The sequence below is a fragment of the Stegodyphus dumicola genome, chromosome 10, assembly GCF_044657685.1.
Source record: "Stegodyphus dumicola isolate Sdum_Otavi_A_Nest chromosome 10, ASM4465768v1".
NCBI lineage: Eukaryota > Metazoa > Arthropoda > Arachnida > Araneae > Eresidae > Stegodyphus > Stegodyphus dumicola.
Window position 1 is genome coordinate 140,711,441 of NC_140777.1, and position 17,873 is coordinate 140,729,313.

Here is a 17,873-nt window from a genome sequence, read left to right on the forward strand (position 1 = left end):
AATTCCCCTGTGATACTTGGGGGCCAAGAAAGTAAGGCAAAACAATGAAAGCGGCAAATGACATATGACTTAAAGGAAAAGTGAAAAAAAAAAAAAAAAAAATAGAGTTTTGTTTGTTTTATTTTTGCGCAGTTTTCAAATGTAAAAGACACATACATCAAAACATCAGACGAAATTATTTTTAGGTATTCCAAAAACGCACATCACATTATCACATTTAAAACAGTAGTTATAATTTAAAATTTGGTGAATTTATTATTAATGAAAATAATACAGATAAATACAGAAATATTATAAAGAATCAAATAGTTAACACATTTGCTTTATTAACCTTTCTTCATTACCAAAAAAGTAGTATATATATTTATTACTTCCTAGTCCCCTTTTAAAGTCAGAATTAGGCCGCATACAAACAGCAAATGCACGACTCGACCCCTAACGATAGAAAGCAAACCATTCAGTCGATAAAATCCCTACGAATTACATTTTCCAGAATACAAAATCCCTGTATTTTTCCTCCCAAGTCTTTATTTTCCAGCTGATATGGATAAACATCGCCAAAATTCACAACATGAATATTTTTTTGGCGAGCGATAAAGACGCCATCTGTGGTAAACCTAGTTCCGATCTTGAGAAGCGAGATTTCGTCTGCGCAAAGCATCTTGGGATTGATAACTGACAGAACGAGCGAGCCTTCGCCCTCTAGGATATTGTTTGCAATTTGTTTTTATTTATACCGTGGTCTTTTGGCGCTGTGAAGTGGTTGTGTCAATGCTTCTTTGCGCTAATTTCCGTACGGATACATCGATATGCGCAATATTGCATCGTTGTTCGGTGTTATTGTGATATTCTAATTTATCGGAGATCGTGAATTTGATGATTATTTCCAGAGATCATTCGAGGAAATATGTTTGAGTTTGTTTAAATAATATTCTGGATATTATAAATGCGTCAATAGCTTTTTGGCGCCAATGGAGATACTATCGCCACAGGTAAATATGTATATGTTCAAAAGAATGCTTATCGACTCTTTGATATAAGAGCCTTTTTTAATCTGAATCTTTTTTGATCCAGTAATTAGATGCAAATATTTTATGGGATATTGAAATAAAAAATTAAATAATTTATGCTGATCAAAATATAAATGATGAATGCAAATAAATTGTAGTTTTAAATAAAAAAAATTGAACGAGTAATTTATTTTAATATTCGATTTAATAGTAATAAAATTAATTAAAAAAGTTATTTTGATGGATTTTTTTCGTAAAGCTATAAATTCTGATGCATTCATTTCAGATTTAAATTAAACAACGTATTAAGAGCAAACTATATGATCGATATTTTCGCGAATAGATTGGAAGAGGGAGATTAAGTTATATTGGGTTAATTGGAAGAGGGAGATTAAGTTATATTGGGTTAATTATATATTTAAATATAGATGAAAGCGCCATCTGAATACAGTGTATGAATATAATGAATAATTCTGCATATATTATTCTCTCAGGGGCCAACGCTGAATGATGAAATTATTTACTAATGAAACAGAAGTAATCAAGCTAAATATATATTGTTAAAAGATGCGATTTTCAATTGCTTATAAGAAATTTTATTGGAATCTATATGTGAAGAACTAAGTTGTTATAGATTTATTTAATTCATTTCATCGCGTAAGAGAGATAACATTACAGCCTGAATAGAAAGCTACTGGAGTGTGCGATTAGAGGTAGAAAAGCATTGAAGGGGGGGGAAGTTATGTTAGCGTCAGGCAGGAGGGAGGGTGAGTGCATAGAGGTAGGGGGTGAGTGGGGGGAGAGAGAAATGAAACGGCCGAGAGAAAAGACGGCCGAGGGGCAGAGGAAAGGAGGTGGGATTTGGTTGCATCGGTAGTTAGAGTGAAGGGAAAGGCAGCCGCGCAGTCGTCTGGCGGATTTTGTAGTATGTGCATCAATTCTTTATTGTTGACATTCGCTTCTGTCTCAAATGCGAATTTCACAGTTTATAGGTTCTCCTTGCGGACATTATGGATCTTACACTTTCTACCGTGGATTCCGCTACACGAAGCAAGGCAAGCAAAAGGATCTCACCTTAGGTGAATTTTTTTTCGTGCGAATTTCGGCCGAGGACGATCCTTGCATCGGTGAATTGGAATTGTTGTGTTCGAACAGGAATAATGACCAGCAATTATCGGCCCTCAGACTCTACTTTTTACCGGAGCAGACGCCGGACGGACGACTGGCACACCATGGAGAGGTAAGTGAAGTATCGATTTTTATTTGCATGTTATTAATTATGTCTTCTCGGAGTGCGCTTTTGTCGCTATTGATTAATTCATTCTTCTCTACCTTCCCTACCCCCTTCTAGCACCCTCCGCTCTAACTGCATTTCATTAATCGCGTTTTTTTTTTTTTTTTTTCTAATTATATATTACGTTGTTTATGCGAATTAAATAGTAGTGTTGTATATATTTTTTAAAAGCGCTTCGTTAATTGATACTGAGACTCCAGAGATTGTGGATTATTTCAATACTATTATTTTTATAACTTAATGCAGTTTTTAACAAATTCAAAATTAACTAATACAGATTGAATATATAAGTAGTGTTATACTGCTGTTTAACATTTTTAATGATAAATAAAATGTAATATTAATAATCTGATTTAAATTTTTATGTTTACATATTTTTATGCATTCATGAAATGGGTTTGTTCTTTAATTAAATAATAATAGATTTGAATACATAAATTTGTTGAATGAGCAATATGTGAAATTGTAAGCTTATTAGGGCATATAAAATATATACCAAAATTAGTTTACTGAATCAAATTATATAATAAATTAATTGTTAAGGATCAGGAAAAAGTGTTCTTGTTTAGTTTATAATCATCGCTTTTAATTTTATGTTACAATAAATACGTATTTGCGCATTTATAGCTATCATAGAATATGCTAGCTTTATTATTATTATTATTTTTGTATAAATAATGATTGAAATATTATTAATTATTTGCTGCGAATAATCAATTTTTCCTAAAAAATGTATTTTTTTCTGATTGCGATTTTATAACGTATCTTGGTAAACTTGTGATAAAAATATTGATAAACTGGGCATTTTTAAGATTATGTTGCAGTCGATTTAAATTCAACGAAATCTAAGATTATAATGCAAAAGTGTTTTCCCTTTGGTTATTTAAGCTCGCTAGGTTTAAAGCGTTTATAATTTTTGTATTGTAGTATAATAGACGAGTTTATATATATATATTGTTACTCAATGCAAATCAAAATTATTGAAATTTAATAATTTTTTTAAATTTAAATTAAAAAAATTTTTTAATGTAGTTTGAAAAAAATTTATGTAATTTATATAAATTCTTTTTCAAGTTATATTTGCCATTCTTGTTATATGTTTTACACTTTTTCTTTTGTTTGCAAATATATTCATTGTATTTAAATAATTGCTTCCTGTTAACAAAGATTTTGCATTTTAATGGAATTTGGTTTTTAGAAGAATTTTTCAAACCATGACAAAAGTCGCTTTCAGCTCATTATTTTTCTCCTCACGCATGAGTGTTATTCAACATATGTTATCATTCGCGGAGAGCACGATAAAAATACATTTCGCAACATTTTCGTCATCATGGCGGAGGGGCGCAGAATTCAAAGCCCGAGAATCAAAAAATCAATAAAGCTGAATCAGGTGAATCGAGCTATATATTCGAAATTTCTCCATATATATTTATATTATCTGCAATATTGATTATTTGGTTCTGCATTATTGAGCGTTATATGTATCTTCGCAGTGTAATACGTTGTTAGGATAAAGCTAACTGTTTCTCTTGTTTGATTCTTTTTTCAGTTTTGCCCCCTTCTCTCCTGTTTCCTTCATTTATAAATAGGGTTACTGTAATAGATTAGTGAATGGTTTTATTTTATTTTTCTCGTTCCACAAACCATTTAACTGGAATGAATGATAGATTGAAGTCGTCAGTTTCAAGTCCAAATTAACGATTATTTGAACGGCATTTTTGTAATTTAACGTGTGATGAATAAATTCGATTGGTATAAAGTTTTATCTTATCGGTTGATTTAAAACGAGTTGAGGAACATTTGTTATGTTTGAGATCACGTTTAGAGGAAGGAATTCATGTATTTATGTAAATGATTTCTGGTTTTGTTATTCGCTTAAGATTTATATTTTAAAAAGAATACCGGTTAAGACTAGTTTTTTTTTTTTTTTTTTTTTTTTTTAATGTTCACTGTAGGATTATTCATTTTGACATATTATTTATATATGAGAATTTTGTTGTAGGTGATTTAAAATTATATTTGACAGTATAGTTATTGATTTGAGAAGGTCAAGATTTATTTTATATTTAAGCATGAATGGAATGAATTTAATGAAATTGCAATTGAAATTCAAGGAAACGATATATTGGGATTGGTCGCAGTTGCGAGAAAAAAATTAAGTGGGTCGTAAATAGTCTGCATTCAATATAAGTAATGTATCAAGCTCTGCAGATATTTTAATTTTCTCGTGCAATGTAAGAATGCGCTAAAATTTAAAGCAAAATAGTTTATGTAATGGACCTTTAAAATGAGACATAAAGTATAACTATTGTATTATGTCAAGTGTTCTATTTTCCCCCGTCCCCCTTTGTAACTTGTAACTGTAAAAAGGGAATTTAATGGAATAGCAAAAAAAAAAAAAAAGTTTTATCTTATCGGTTTCGTGTCTTATCTATCTATATTTATGCGTGATTATTTTTTCTATACATATAACAGTGATGATGAAACATTTCAGTGTAATCTGTCAACTGAGTGTTATTTTTGTAATGCGATAACAATGAAGCCCGTAGTGGTCAGTTCTTTTACATTCATATCTTACCTAATTTTAATGCTTTGCCAAATATTACTTCTGAAACTGAAAAACATATTATATTACTCATAATGACTCAGGATATTTGCCTCTTAAATTTATAGAGACAGAGCTTGGTTGCATGTGTAATATTAACTTTGTTTTAATTTTCAAATATGGAATGAATATTTGACTGTAAATGATAATTTTTTAAAAAACTTTTAGAAAAAACCATTTTTTAAAATTTCTATTTTTTGTACTGTGACTTTGCAAACTTACATGTGCAGTAAACTAAAAGAATTATAAAAATAAAGCTTAATTTTATCCTGCTCGTTTTATTCAAATGAACTTTTTCAAATTAAGCCTTATTTATATTTTGGCAGTGGCATCGAGATGGAAGCAAATTGTTGTCTGTTTAAACGAAATAAATTAGGGGAAAGATTATGAAATATTTTCATTTGGAAGACATGAAACACAAATCTGATGGCTGTAAACAGTCCAATAACGAGAACTTAAAAAGAAAAAAAAATGAAAAGAGACTGAAAAAAGTTCTAGATTAGGATGGGGTGGTGAATAAAATAAAAAAAAGTAATGAAAAGTTCAGCTGGAGAAAGAAGTGGAAACTGGAACCATCGAAGCCCATCATAATACTCGTTGACTCCGCCCACATTTGGGGTGTACTCTTGTTGATAAATGTATAGTACGTGCATTCGTATGCTCCTATGGATGACAACATAGCTCGTGGGGTCACGCTGCCTGTAGCTTACTTCTTTTAAGTTTCTTTTATTTTTTAGCTGATTTAGCCTGGTTGACTACGTTTCCTGTATTCTTCTTTTAAACACCTAAAGAACCGTTTGAAGTGAATAGCTATTCGAGCATCTCTCCCCCCCCCCCGCAAAAAATAGAAGATTTAGATTTTGACATTGATTTTTTTTTTTTTTTTTTTTTTTTTTTTTTTGCATGATGTGCTATAAGTAGTTTTATAATATTATTTTTATAAGCATTGTATTTTTAAAATTTTTTATGAAGGTTCATTTCTTAATATTGCGTATGTATCGTGTTTTTAAGTTTCTATTGTGTTAAAATCTCTAGATGTTATTTTCCTTCTGATACCACTTTTTTTTTTATTGCACTAGTCTGAAATGAAAATTTAATAACAATTAACAATTTTAAATGTAATTTTTAATATTCATAACTGTAAAGTAAATCTTAAAAATTAAGATTCGCCTGATATAAATTAGCCTTTAAAACTTTTAACATTGGTATTTTCTTTGGTGGTTAAAATCTTTAATTAGAGCGTTCCTATAATTAAAAATAATAATGTCAAGTTTTATTTATCTATTTGTATTTCACTCATTCTGGAATAAATTACATATAGATAGATAGATATCTGTTACTACCATTAAGATTAGTTGATTTTATTCTTCCAGTTCAAGGGAAAGTAAAGTAACTCTTTGAAACAAAAGAATAATTCCGATTTGTTATAGATGAGATGTTGGAAGAGAAGAAGTTCTGACCTCATTTTCTACGTCGCTTCAAGGAAACGATATTTAATTCCAATTTGTCTCAATTCTTTTTTTTATTTCTTATTTAAAAGGTGGTTTAGCCGAAAATAGAGCAGCATTATGTAGGGTTGCAAAACTTCTGGTCATTTACGCAGAAAAATGACCTTCCGTAACATAATTCAAGTTCTTTCTTTCTCTTTTCGTTTATTTATTGTTTGGAAATAGAACTTTTGATAGAAGAGTATAGGTCATTATGTCTTTTACACTAAAGTAACAGGGTATTACTGAAACTTTAACCGTGTTTTGTTTGAATTAGAATTTAATGTATAATCTTAATATAAAGCGAATCAGAAATAAATAGATAAAAAGCATAATTCTTCAACAGTGTGTCTGAATAGAATCGTGCAAGTGTATATAAGGCATAAATATATGAAATTAATACAACGATCAGTGGTTAAAACTAATACAATAAAATTAAAATAGATCGTAAGCGGAACAATAGACAAAATAAGTAGCAGAATTTTGATGCATGTAGAAACCACTTGTTCTCTCAACAATGGTGACAGTGACAAAAGATGGCGGTTATTTCCGTTTTCGTTCAAGTGGATTAGCCGTGGGCCAATAGCATACATAATTTATTCTGACACAAAAATTTTTAATCAAACAGTACATGCAATTTTTTAATTTTTAAAGATTGCATTAGTTATTTCAAACCAGTTTTTATCTTTCCACCTCTTTGTGCTGTTGTATTCATGATGGCGAGTTTTGAATGTTTCGAATTTAATTTTTCCAATTTTTTATTATAAATAACAAAAAAATTAAAAAATAAGTAATGGTAATAACTATAAAATAAATTATTAAATAATCAGTATTATTATAATGAATATTGATAATATAAAAAATATAAAACTTTATTATCTTCTGGTCATTTGAGAATTGCTGTTGAAAGGATAATTTTATATCCAAGATTCGGTAAATAAATAATGGTGCATATGAAGTTTTCAGGTACAGAAAAGTACAAAATTGCGAAATATTGCGTTAATGTAATTATGAAATTTTTGTTGCCTCACAAACATATAACAAATATTTTCTGATTTTTCTAGAAGTAATTTGCTTAATTTACGTTAATCTTGGATTAAAAAGTGTAACACCTTTTTTCATGTATTTCCATCTAATAAACAATTGAAGTATATTTTTTTATCTATTTAAATTATAAATTACTTGCAATATTTTTTTAATCGAATATTTGACTAACTTACCGAGCGCATAAATAATTGAGAGCAATGAAATTTAGACATTAGAAATATTTCTAGCAGAAACCTTTCAAGATTTTTTTGGTAAGTGTTTTAAACGTAAAGTGCTTAAATATTTTGCATGTGGCCTTGTGCATAAACGTTGCTCAGAGTGTTACCATACGGCAAAACGAAAATGCTTTAATTTTATTTTTAGAATTTGCTGATACTGTAATTGTTTAAAAAATGAACCATATGAAAGCAATAAACTTATTTTTTAAATTTTTTTTCTAATTTTTTAATAATATATGTAATTTACTTCACTATTTCAATGAATAAAAGATGTTCATAACACCATATAACATATACTAGGTACGCAAGAGTTATATATATATATATATATATATATATATATATATTTATTCAAATTTAATTCTTGCATTTGAGAATTCTTCAAGAAAACACATTAGCATAAAACTTTTATCATTTGCAGATGAACAATTTTATACGAGTATTATTTCTGAATTATTCATTTATTCATGTGAGATGTCTCGCTGGGTTTATTATGGGGAATATTACGATTTAATCTGCCTTCTGCTCTTACATTCTTTAGATTTAATCTTTTTGTAATTTGTAATGTGTTCCGATATTTCTAAACAATTTATGTACTTTAATGTATTCAAAAAGCAGACATTTATTAGATTACCGCGAGTTTTTACGGCAGCAAAATAATTAAGTGGATTTATTCATCTGAACTGCAAAAATGATGTAATGAGAAAAGCAGACAGCTTTAAATATATGGCAATGATGCTTTTATTTTTTCGTCTTTACGTGGGCACAGAAACTACTTTGTTTGGGTTCAAGGTTAAATTGCGTTATTAAGAATATTTTTCTCATACTTGGTTGTCTGCGCAGGAAAAAGACGGCCATCATGAAATCGTCTGGTGCATATCGATCACTTTTCATGCTGGGGGATGTAATAGAATTACATATTTATTTTTTAGTTTTTTTAATTCCGCAATCGTTTCGTAATACTGAGCAATAAGAATATTTAAAAAATTATTTGATGGGCCAGGTGTTTTTTATTTTTCGTATGTGGGATAATGGTTGTTATTGAATAAGCATTTTGAAGAAATTTCGTTGTTTGTTTCTTATCTCCTGGGGACAGAACTCGTGTTTAAGCTATTTTATCTTTAAAACCAAACAGCTTTTATAGGATGAACTGTGCCCCCCCCCTAGGAGTTGTGTTTTCATCGCTTCTTGTGGGGTTGTTCCATGCCGGACACGTTAAAGTGTGGGAACTGTCTTCTCACCCCTCTTCCCTGAGCATGGAGGTAGGAAGTAAGAAGGAGTCGCCCTAAACAAGTTTTTCCGTACCCTGCTCTGAAGCACCGGCGATCCCTACGTGGTGACCAAAACATTGGGTCATTTACCATTGAGTTCTATGGGATTTGACGCGTTCGGGTGTAAATATTTTGTAATTACGTCGCAAATATACATATAAATGTATATATTTTCTTTTTCTACAACACTTCAGAGTCCTAAGTATATGAAAACAACATATTTTTAAACAACATTTCATTCTGAACGGAATTAAATGCTATACTTTTCACAGGACAGTTTTCTCAGAATGGTTTAATTTGAATGAAATATTTTCACAAGTTTTCGTTAATTACATTAGAAAAAAAAATAAGGTAATTCGATTTTATTCGGTTAAGGTACAAAAATTAAGATCAAAGTTTATTGTATTATTAATATTAAAATTATGCATTATTTCTTTTCTATTTATAGAGCTTCTTCCTAAAATACTTTCTTAAATATGACATGATTTTTTGGCTTCTTTTAAATCGAAAAATGTAAGTCAATTTATAATTAATGCTCTATTCGGTTCATTTTAAATTAGAGAATTATTGGGAATTAGCGAAATACTTTAAAGAAGTATTTCGCTAATTCCTAATAATTCAATAGGTATTAAATAGTATTTGACTTTCTCTGAACATTTCTGAAAGGGAATAAAATAAGTTTTTTTTTTTTTTTTTTTTTAAGTATTATTTAAAACTTGTAACTGAGTTATTATAAAATGTAAAGGGAATAATTCTTTTAATTATACTTATCAGATTTTTTTTTTTACCCTTCATTTCAACAATACATATTCCAAAACTCTTTATTACGTTCTTAAGTGCGCATCTCATAGCATTTGCTTTACAATACCTTTTAACGGATTGCTTTCCAATACGAACAATTCTTGCTTAAATAGTTTTATAACGTATTTGTCAACAGGATTTCAATTTATGTTTACAATTCAATATTAAGGTTATTATATATTTAGATAACATTTATAATCATTATAAATTAGATACATTTAATCATTAGATTTCTTCACAGTACTTTCACAGTTGTTTATAAGTGGATAAATTCTTCATTTCAAATACATTTATAAATCATTTAATGAATATTTAAGTATTTTGTCAAAGGCAGATACATGCTTTTTGCAGGGCACATGCATAAATACCCATACATATTTCCTAATTATCATTTCCGGCATGTGCAAATCTTTAATTTCTGTGCATTCACTATATTTTTCGTGTAAAGTAATTTACACTAATTTAGCATACACCCGAAAGTTTTACATAAAAAATATATATGAATATAATTTGAATGAAAATTATAAGTATTATTTTTAATACCCACTCAAAGGTCAGTTTTTCTTCAAAATTCCTCCACGACGGCATCTCTCTCTTTAGGCAGATAGCCCTTGCATGCGTTACTCTATTTAATAAAAACTTAATCTGACCTATGTGCCTAATTACAAATATTTTAACATACGTAATTTTATATTTATATTTAGCCATCAAGTTTCAAACTTTTCAAATCTTCTAGAAAATAAATTTTGGCAGATCTCTTTTAGCAATTTTCTTAAAATCTATATTTTTGTAGTGCAACAGCTTAGAATTTTATAAAACAAATTCATAATCAAAATCGCTGTTGTTAGTTATCAAAAAATAACCAAGATGTGATTTTTGCGTAAATGTCAGTAAACTGTACAAATTGCTATTATCCATCCCACTATGAATGTTTCTTTCATGCGAGAGTGTCCCTTTTTCGATTTCTATGGAACTGTCGTGTGTCGAAATACTACTATCAGAATCTTGTCAACCGAGCTTCTGAATGTAAACAAAGAACACCCCGCCTGGTGACCCAAGCTTCAAAGCAGTGCTTCACTTCTAGCGCGGAATGGCCCCTCCTCCCTTTCCTACCTCCATGTCCCTGAGTGCATCTAGGTTTTCCCAAAATTTTATTGTAGGCCCGTCCATGGAGGTAGAAAGTAAGGAAGTTAGTTATTCTTACTTTCATGGGCTCATCAGGAAGATTGGCATGGTTTCCAACGAACGGCTGTTTATTGTTTGCAAAGAGCTTTGGGTTAATCTGTAAGAAGCTTGATGACTGTGATCTCCAGATTGAAGATGCTGCGGGCAAGAAGCTTGTACATGAATTGGCTTCCTTAGTACCCACCCACAAGAAGGACGCCCTTAATGGCCTGCGTTCATCTTTCTCTATTGTTTATTATGTCATTTAAAAGCAAGCAATGGCAGCACTATTGGGGGAAAACATATCTCCAGCGCACTATCGGACTCCATCCACTATCGGAAATTCTAAAGATATGCTGTTTTTAAAAATTTTGTGGTATTGCTGTTTAATTGAATTTTATGTGGTTTAAGTGCGAAGAACATGATATTTAATAAATAAAGGTAACAGACAAAACGCCAAAAAAAGCTCCATAGGCTTAATATTAAAATCTGAAAGCTTTCAAATTTTTTAAAATTCATTTGTTTGTAACCTTAATATTGAAAAAAATAAATTACGTCAAAACGGGCTTTTTTTTTTATAAAATCAGAAAGCTTTCATTTTTTTAAAATTAATTTGTAACATTAATATTTAAAAGGAATAAATAAAAGTTACGTCCAAAGGGGCTTTTTTTAACGTTTTGTGTGTTACCTTTATTTATTAAATATCATGTTATTTATGTTAAAGAAGCCAGGCGAGGCTATTCAAATGAATAGTGAATATTTCAGATCATCATCATTTTAAGGCTCCTAACGTGTTCTTGACTAATAAGCGTCTTCAGTTTTTCTTCAGCTGTTGCCATAATGAGGATATTAATGGCGTTTCATTGTGTCCTCATCTGGGCTTTTAACAGAATCTCAGCTTTGGCACGGAATACCAGAAGCGACACTTTCAACGCGCGTTAACTCTTCACACGTCCTTTTCTATTCTTCCCATCAAATGATCTATTTTTCCCCTGTTGATTACTTTCGAATTCTCCCTTTTGGGGGAGCGAAGAAGGACGGGAGAGACAAGCTCCCCTCCTCGTTTATTCCCTCCCGACCGATTCTTCACCCCCTCCTGTAGTGGCGACTGCTCTTTCGGATCGATCAAAGAAGCGCTAAAGGGGGGTACCATAGCAATCCCTTCGCTGTTTGTCTCAAGTTCGTTCTTGAGTGATTAGATTTCCAAAGAAATTATTATTGAGAGAAGGGCTTTGTTTGTTACGTTTAGCGCTGTGTCGCGGTAATGAATTTTTTTAGTGACAAATAATATAGCTCATTTCTGGATTAGACATTCGACTGGGAATGCGATATTGTCATTTTCAAGCTGTCTGTTCTATGAGAATGTTTGCAGACGAACAGATAACAGTGGCACACCTGCCAGAAAACAAAAAACTTTTTTTTTTAACCCTCTTGCTATTGGATTTATATCAGACGATAGTAAATGTGTTGTGCTGACATTAAAGAATTTCCAAGTTGGAAGCGTTCAGTTTATTTCTGAAAAATATCTGCAAGGAATTTCTCTCTTCTCGAAATAACATACTGTATTAGATACTGAATCGTTGTACATAAGCGGTTAAAAATGTGTAAAAAATAAATGGCCGGCGAATCCACTTTGCGACATTGGAGAATTTATAAATGCTGTTTTGGCAGCACTCAGACGATTCATTCTTGGATGAAAATATGGTATATACATAGGGTAAAACTTAAAAAATTGCATTATTATTGTTGTTAGCAGATTTTAAACGTAGCAGATAACGACAAAAAAGTTTAATTTCGGAAAAATATAACCAAAATGTGGAGATTTCTGGAAATATTTTATCAGAAAGAATGTTGTGTGTTGTAGAGTGTATTGTGGATCGAACTTACTGAAGCGAAAATGGGGAAAAAAGATCCAAACCAAAAATTTTACTTTACACCTGCTATATTTACAAGTTAAATTACAGTGTGGATTTTCTGCATGCGAGTAACTACTATTTGTGTACCGCAAGTTAATTATATCATTATCTACAATTGTTTGGCATTTGGTACGTAAGCCATTATCCGTTTGTACGGACAATAATTTGCTTTTATGTAAATATATGTAATTAAACTAATAAGTTTTCATCGATATAGTAAAACTCTAAAGTATCAGTAGTTTAATGGATAGGTAGAAAATTTTCTGAAAATTTGGGCCGAATTTTTTATGTAGTTTTAAAATCAGCGTAAATCGTGTTAATGACGAATTTTGTCAGAAAGCTTGTCATTAGCATTCAGGATTTAAATTCATCTGTTTTTTCAAGGTATTTTAATAGTTATACTTACAAGTTAGTTTAGATTTAATATTCTACTTTTTTATATGCTTGTAAATGGCCTTTTTTTTTTTTTTTTTTTTTTTTTTTTTCACCGAAGCAAATTAACATTTAATGTGAAACACCTTGTCAGTTTTCTTTTTTGTTCTCCCCCTTTTCGTTTTCTCTTTTTTAAAGTACGTAGAGAGTACTGAAATTTCTGTTTCGGTCTGAGTTTGTTGTTTTACGTAAGCATTTCCGCTTATGTAAAGTAGTACTACTGATGGATTTAAAATGCGTGTTGTAGACATATTGCAGTTGCAGATAAATTAGCGGGTACGTTAGTGGACATTGAGCATTGAGTGCTGCCCTTTTTTCTTCGTGGGAAAATGAACTTTGAAATTTGTTGTGCTTTTCATTACGCCACCTTTTCTTCCTTGTTGGAATTTCAGTAATAAAGGGCTGAAAATAATTTTCTACTTAACTGGAAAAAAAAAAAAAAAAAAATGTTGTAATTTTTGGAATTGTTTTTGTATGTAGCAGTTTACTAAATTTTCAAGTGATGCAATAGTCGCTGCGAAAATACAAATACTGGAATTACGTTTTGTTATTTACAAATATTTTTCTTTTCCATAAAAAAGGTTTATTTTTATTATTGCTACTATTACTATAGAATTTATTTTTTATATTAATAGCGGAAAAAGGACTTATTTTTTATTATTACTACTATTATTATTACTTCTAACTGTCAGTTCGAAAATTGATGGAAAATAAAATTGTACTTAAGTTCCTGGGCCATGTTCTAAAGTCAGTTAAAAAAATCCGAAATGTATTTTTTTATCGGTTTTATAACTAGTTCTAGTAGACGCTTTGCGATATCTTCAAGCACTCGTCTTTTGATAAAAAAGTGCATCGATGTCGATAAAATTATGTGGTAAGTTTGCAATATTCATATCATCAGAATGGCCGATAAGAGTGATGCTTATGAATGTCAATAAAATAAACGTAATCCGAACCTTGATAATATCGGAATATCGATATTATTTAATTGTATCGAAATCGGAGCCATTAGCTTTCGCTAGGTTCGATTACCAAATGATTATCTGCTGATTCTAGTGAAGAATTTAGAGAATTTATTTTTTTCCCCTCCCTTTTTCTTTTGACATATATTGGACTATTATTTAGGCAGAAAGGTGTTGAATTTAAATTGCATTAAAGTTTGTTCAAAAAGAACAGTTAATACTCGTATGTGATTAAGCCTAAGTTAACTCGAATGTTGCAGCTGGTGATGAATACATGTGTGGTTTGGTGAATGGATGCAATTCAGAACAGAGAGAGGGGAGGAACACATGCGCGCAGGGGAAAAAAACCTCGTTTCATTTGTCACGTGAGCGAACGCACGCTTAAAAACACTGTCATGGCATGCTTGGATTTTGAGATGCTGTACTGTTGTCTGACAGATTTTTCGAAATCAATTACACCTTGAAATTGGAAATTTGGGGGGCTTTTATATCATTTTTACTTATTTATTTATTTATTTGATGAAAGTGTACGAAAATTTGAAATTATGTGAAAATAAATGCATCAGTTTTTTTCATCAAAGTATTTGAAATATTTTGACGAAAGAATTTTTTAATGTTTTAATGTTAAATTATCAAATTAATTTAGAAAAAAATATGTCTTCACTTGTGTATAAATGAGGCATTTTCAGGAAATATTCTAATATGTTAACAAAGATTCTAAACAAATAATTACATCAATGATTTTTATTTAATTATGTAATTTGGGAGTATACAAGAAAATCACTACAGGACTACATTTTTTATTATTTATTTATTTATTTATTTATTTATTTTTTTTTGAGGGGGAGGAATGCCCGATTTGCCTTTTTATCCCTGTGGAGGCCCACATGTGTTTTAGATGTGCTTACCAATTAGTGGGTATTATATATTAAATATATTTTGAATAATTCAGTAGTATAAGTATCGTAATCATTCGTAAATTATATTTGCGTAATTTGATGACATCTTTCGACCTGTAGAACGCAGTTATCAAAAGTTGAAATGTCGACAATGTTTTTCAAGTAGTGTCAATTTCAGATATTGTATGATAAAGAAATGAAGTATAATCTTCGCCTTCCCAAATACTTCGTCGTTAATAAATGCAGTAATGGGTCTCTGTGGAAATGGAATATAAATAGCTGATACGTATATCGCGTGCATACGAATATCTGCGAAGGTGAATGGAATTCAACAGTAATGCTTATTAATCCTTATTCATGTTAAAAACCGCTGAAAGCTGGTTGTTCGACCCAGGTTTTAACGAGCTGTTTATATGACTGAAGTCATGGTTTTCCCGCTGTGTAGTGTGAATACGAGTTAGTTTCACTTAGAAAGTCCTCCACGAATGTATTCCTTCCCATACGCATGCTTTGTCGTATTCAAATAACCTTATTGTTTATATGCCCGTGTTTCAAGAGGAAAGTAACGGGGACAAGGAGGCAGTCATTTTATTTATTTATTTTTATTTAGTTACAAAAACTGTTAAAAGATCTTAATAACAAACTAAAAATAATCTAGATTTCATATAGACGTTGCTAATTTGTGGAAATGAAAGTAGTGTGAACGACATTATTTACATATGTGTTTCATTTTATTAATTTTTTTAGGAAATAAAGAATCTCAAATGACTTCTGAACGTGTCGCCGGTGATTTGAATACCATTTTGAGTGTGTGATAAGTTCTACCTGTTTCACAATTAAGTAGACTGCTAGTAAAAGCATCGTTCGAGTTAACAGCTACTTCAGTCATAAAATCGGTAATGTCAACAAACTGAGCTTCCCGCCAAAGAAGTGAAGAGATTGTCCGTGCACGATATCCTGTTAAGATGATTGGTGACAGTGGATTTTGACAGCATCTAACAACTGCCTCGTACTTGGATAGTACCCATTCTCTCCTCCTCCCAGTAAATCACCCCATTGGAGAGCTGAAGCGAGGGGTGGGAATGAGGAGGAGATTGTAGCTTTCCGGAGGGCTTATTCTGTTTCTTTATGCGACTTAACGATTGTAATTTTGGAGGTGACAGACTGACTGCCAATATGTTGTTACAAGTTATCTTTCAGAGTTGCCAGTTGAATAAATACTTAAAATAAATAAATGAATTAATTAATTTACTTTTAATGCTAATTCAGTGAAACTAGTTTCTAAAATAGTTTATCTGAGGGGGTGGGGGGACGCAGTGAATATTACCTCCCTAAAAATAAAGTAGAACAGAAAATGTGCAATATATTTTTTAGAACATCAGCTTAGCGATTGAATATTACATTACCTGTATAGACCAAAATCAGCTAGAATCGTGGGTAGTCTTCTTAGGTACGTATAATATATGTTGGATTATCTTTATTTTGGCAGTGTTTGTTAAAGAATGTTAAGATAAACAAACATACATTACACGTAGCTATTTTTTCAAATATGGTTATTAAATATTGATACTTTTAACAGGAAGTAGGAAAGTAGTGAATTTTTTATAGATTCTTCCTTCTCTTTTAGACTAAATATTCAAAAATATTGTCTAATTAGGGGGGAAAATTCAAGCCTGTGCTGTATTTTATGTCATCGTAGAAAAGGAGGGAGTTAGTTATTGAATTTATTAAAATTAATATTTCTAAGAGTCCATTCAGTTTAAATTGATGTTAAAAAATTTGTTAAATGTTAATTAAATGTTACCCTGATATTGCTAAATTTTTAATTTTCCGTTAAATTCTTTTGATTTTTAATATATCCGAGCGGAATATATCGTTTTAAAAAAGGGCCCGTGAATAAAAAAAGTGATTCTGTATAAGTTACATAACCTATGTATAATTAGAAAGCCCTAGAAATATCCTATATTCGTTGGAGAGATACTGCAAATGTTCGCGAAAATAATTACTCCTATATTTATTAGATGTATTTCAATTTATGTGAGTGACTGCATGATTTAAAAAAAAATATGAAAGGTTTTAGATTTTAAATTACGTCCAAAGGGGCGTTTTTTTTAAACATTTTCTGTGTTACCTTTATTTATTAAATATCATGTTCTTCGCATTTAAACCATAAAATTCAGTTCAAGAGCAATATCGCAAAATAATTTTAAATTGAGCATATCTTTAGAATTTCCGATGCACAATCTCGTGCGCTGGAGATAAAATGTTTTTTTCGGTGCAACGTTGCCATTGCTCGCTTTGAAATCCTTGAGTTTCTTAATCAAAAGTTTTACAAAATATGAAATGGATAATAAAACAAATTTCAAATTTGGGCTTCCTCATGCCCATATTCGCAGTAGGATTACGTCATTCAAAATTGGATGGCTCTAGGTACCCTTGTTTTATCGCAATGCGAGAAACATACATGCATTGATGCAGATTCTTCATTATTTAATTTCTTCAAACATAATACAGGGCGATAATATTTGGTGGCAACAGTCTGAAAAGTGAAAGGGACATTCAGAGTGATTCCACGCAAAATCGCAAAACGAAAACAATAGTCCCGCAGGGGCAAAACCCCTTTAGGCTAAAGAATAAGAATTAAGATTATTCGGGAAGTAAATTTTCGTTAAGAGCCTCTCTAGCTTTTCGGTTTCATTTATGTTCTTAAGACCTAGTTTGAGTAAGAATTATTTAATGAGTTTGAATTACAATGCACTTAACAATG

At 30.6% G+C, this 17,873-nt stretch overlaps 1 protein-coding gene across 1 annotated transcript in view; it reads left to right on the top strand.

The window, feature by feature from the left end:
- Positions 1-675: 675 nt before the first annotated feature.
- Positions 676-17,873, top strand: part of LOC118184489 (uncharacterized) — a 191,798-nt gene continuing 174,600 nt past the window's right edge. The window contains exons 1-2 of the mRNA XM_035354163.2: positions 676-992; positions 1,996-2,250. Coding sequence (XP_035210054.1) covers positions 972-992; positions 1,996-2,250 — 276 coding nt within the window. The 5' untranslated portion in view covers positions 676-971. The remainder of the gene's footprint in view (positions 993-1,995; positions 2,251-17,873) is intronic.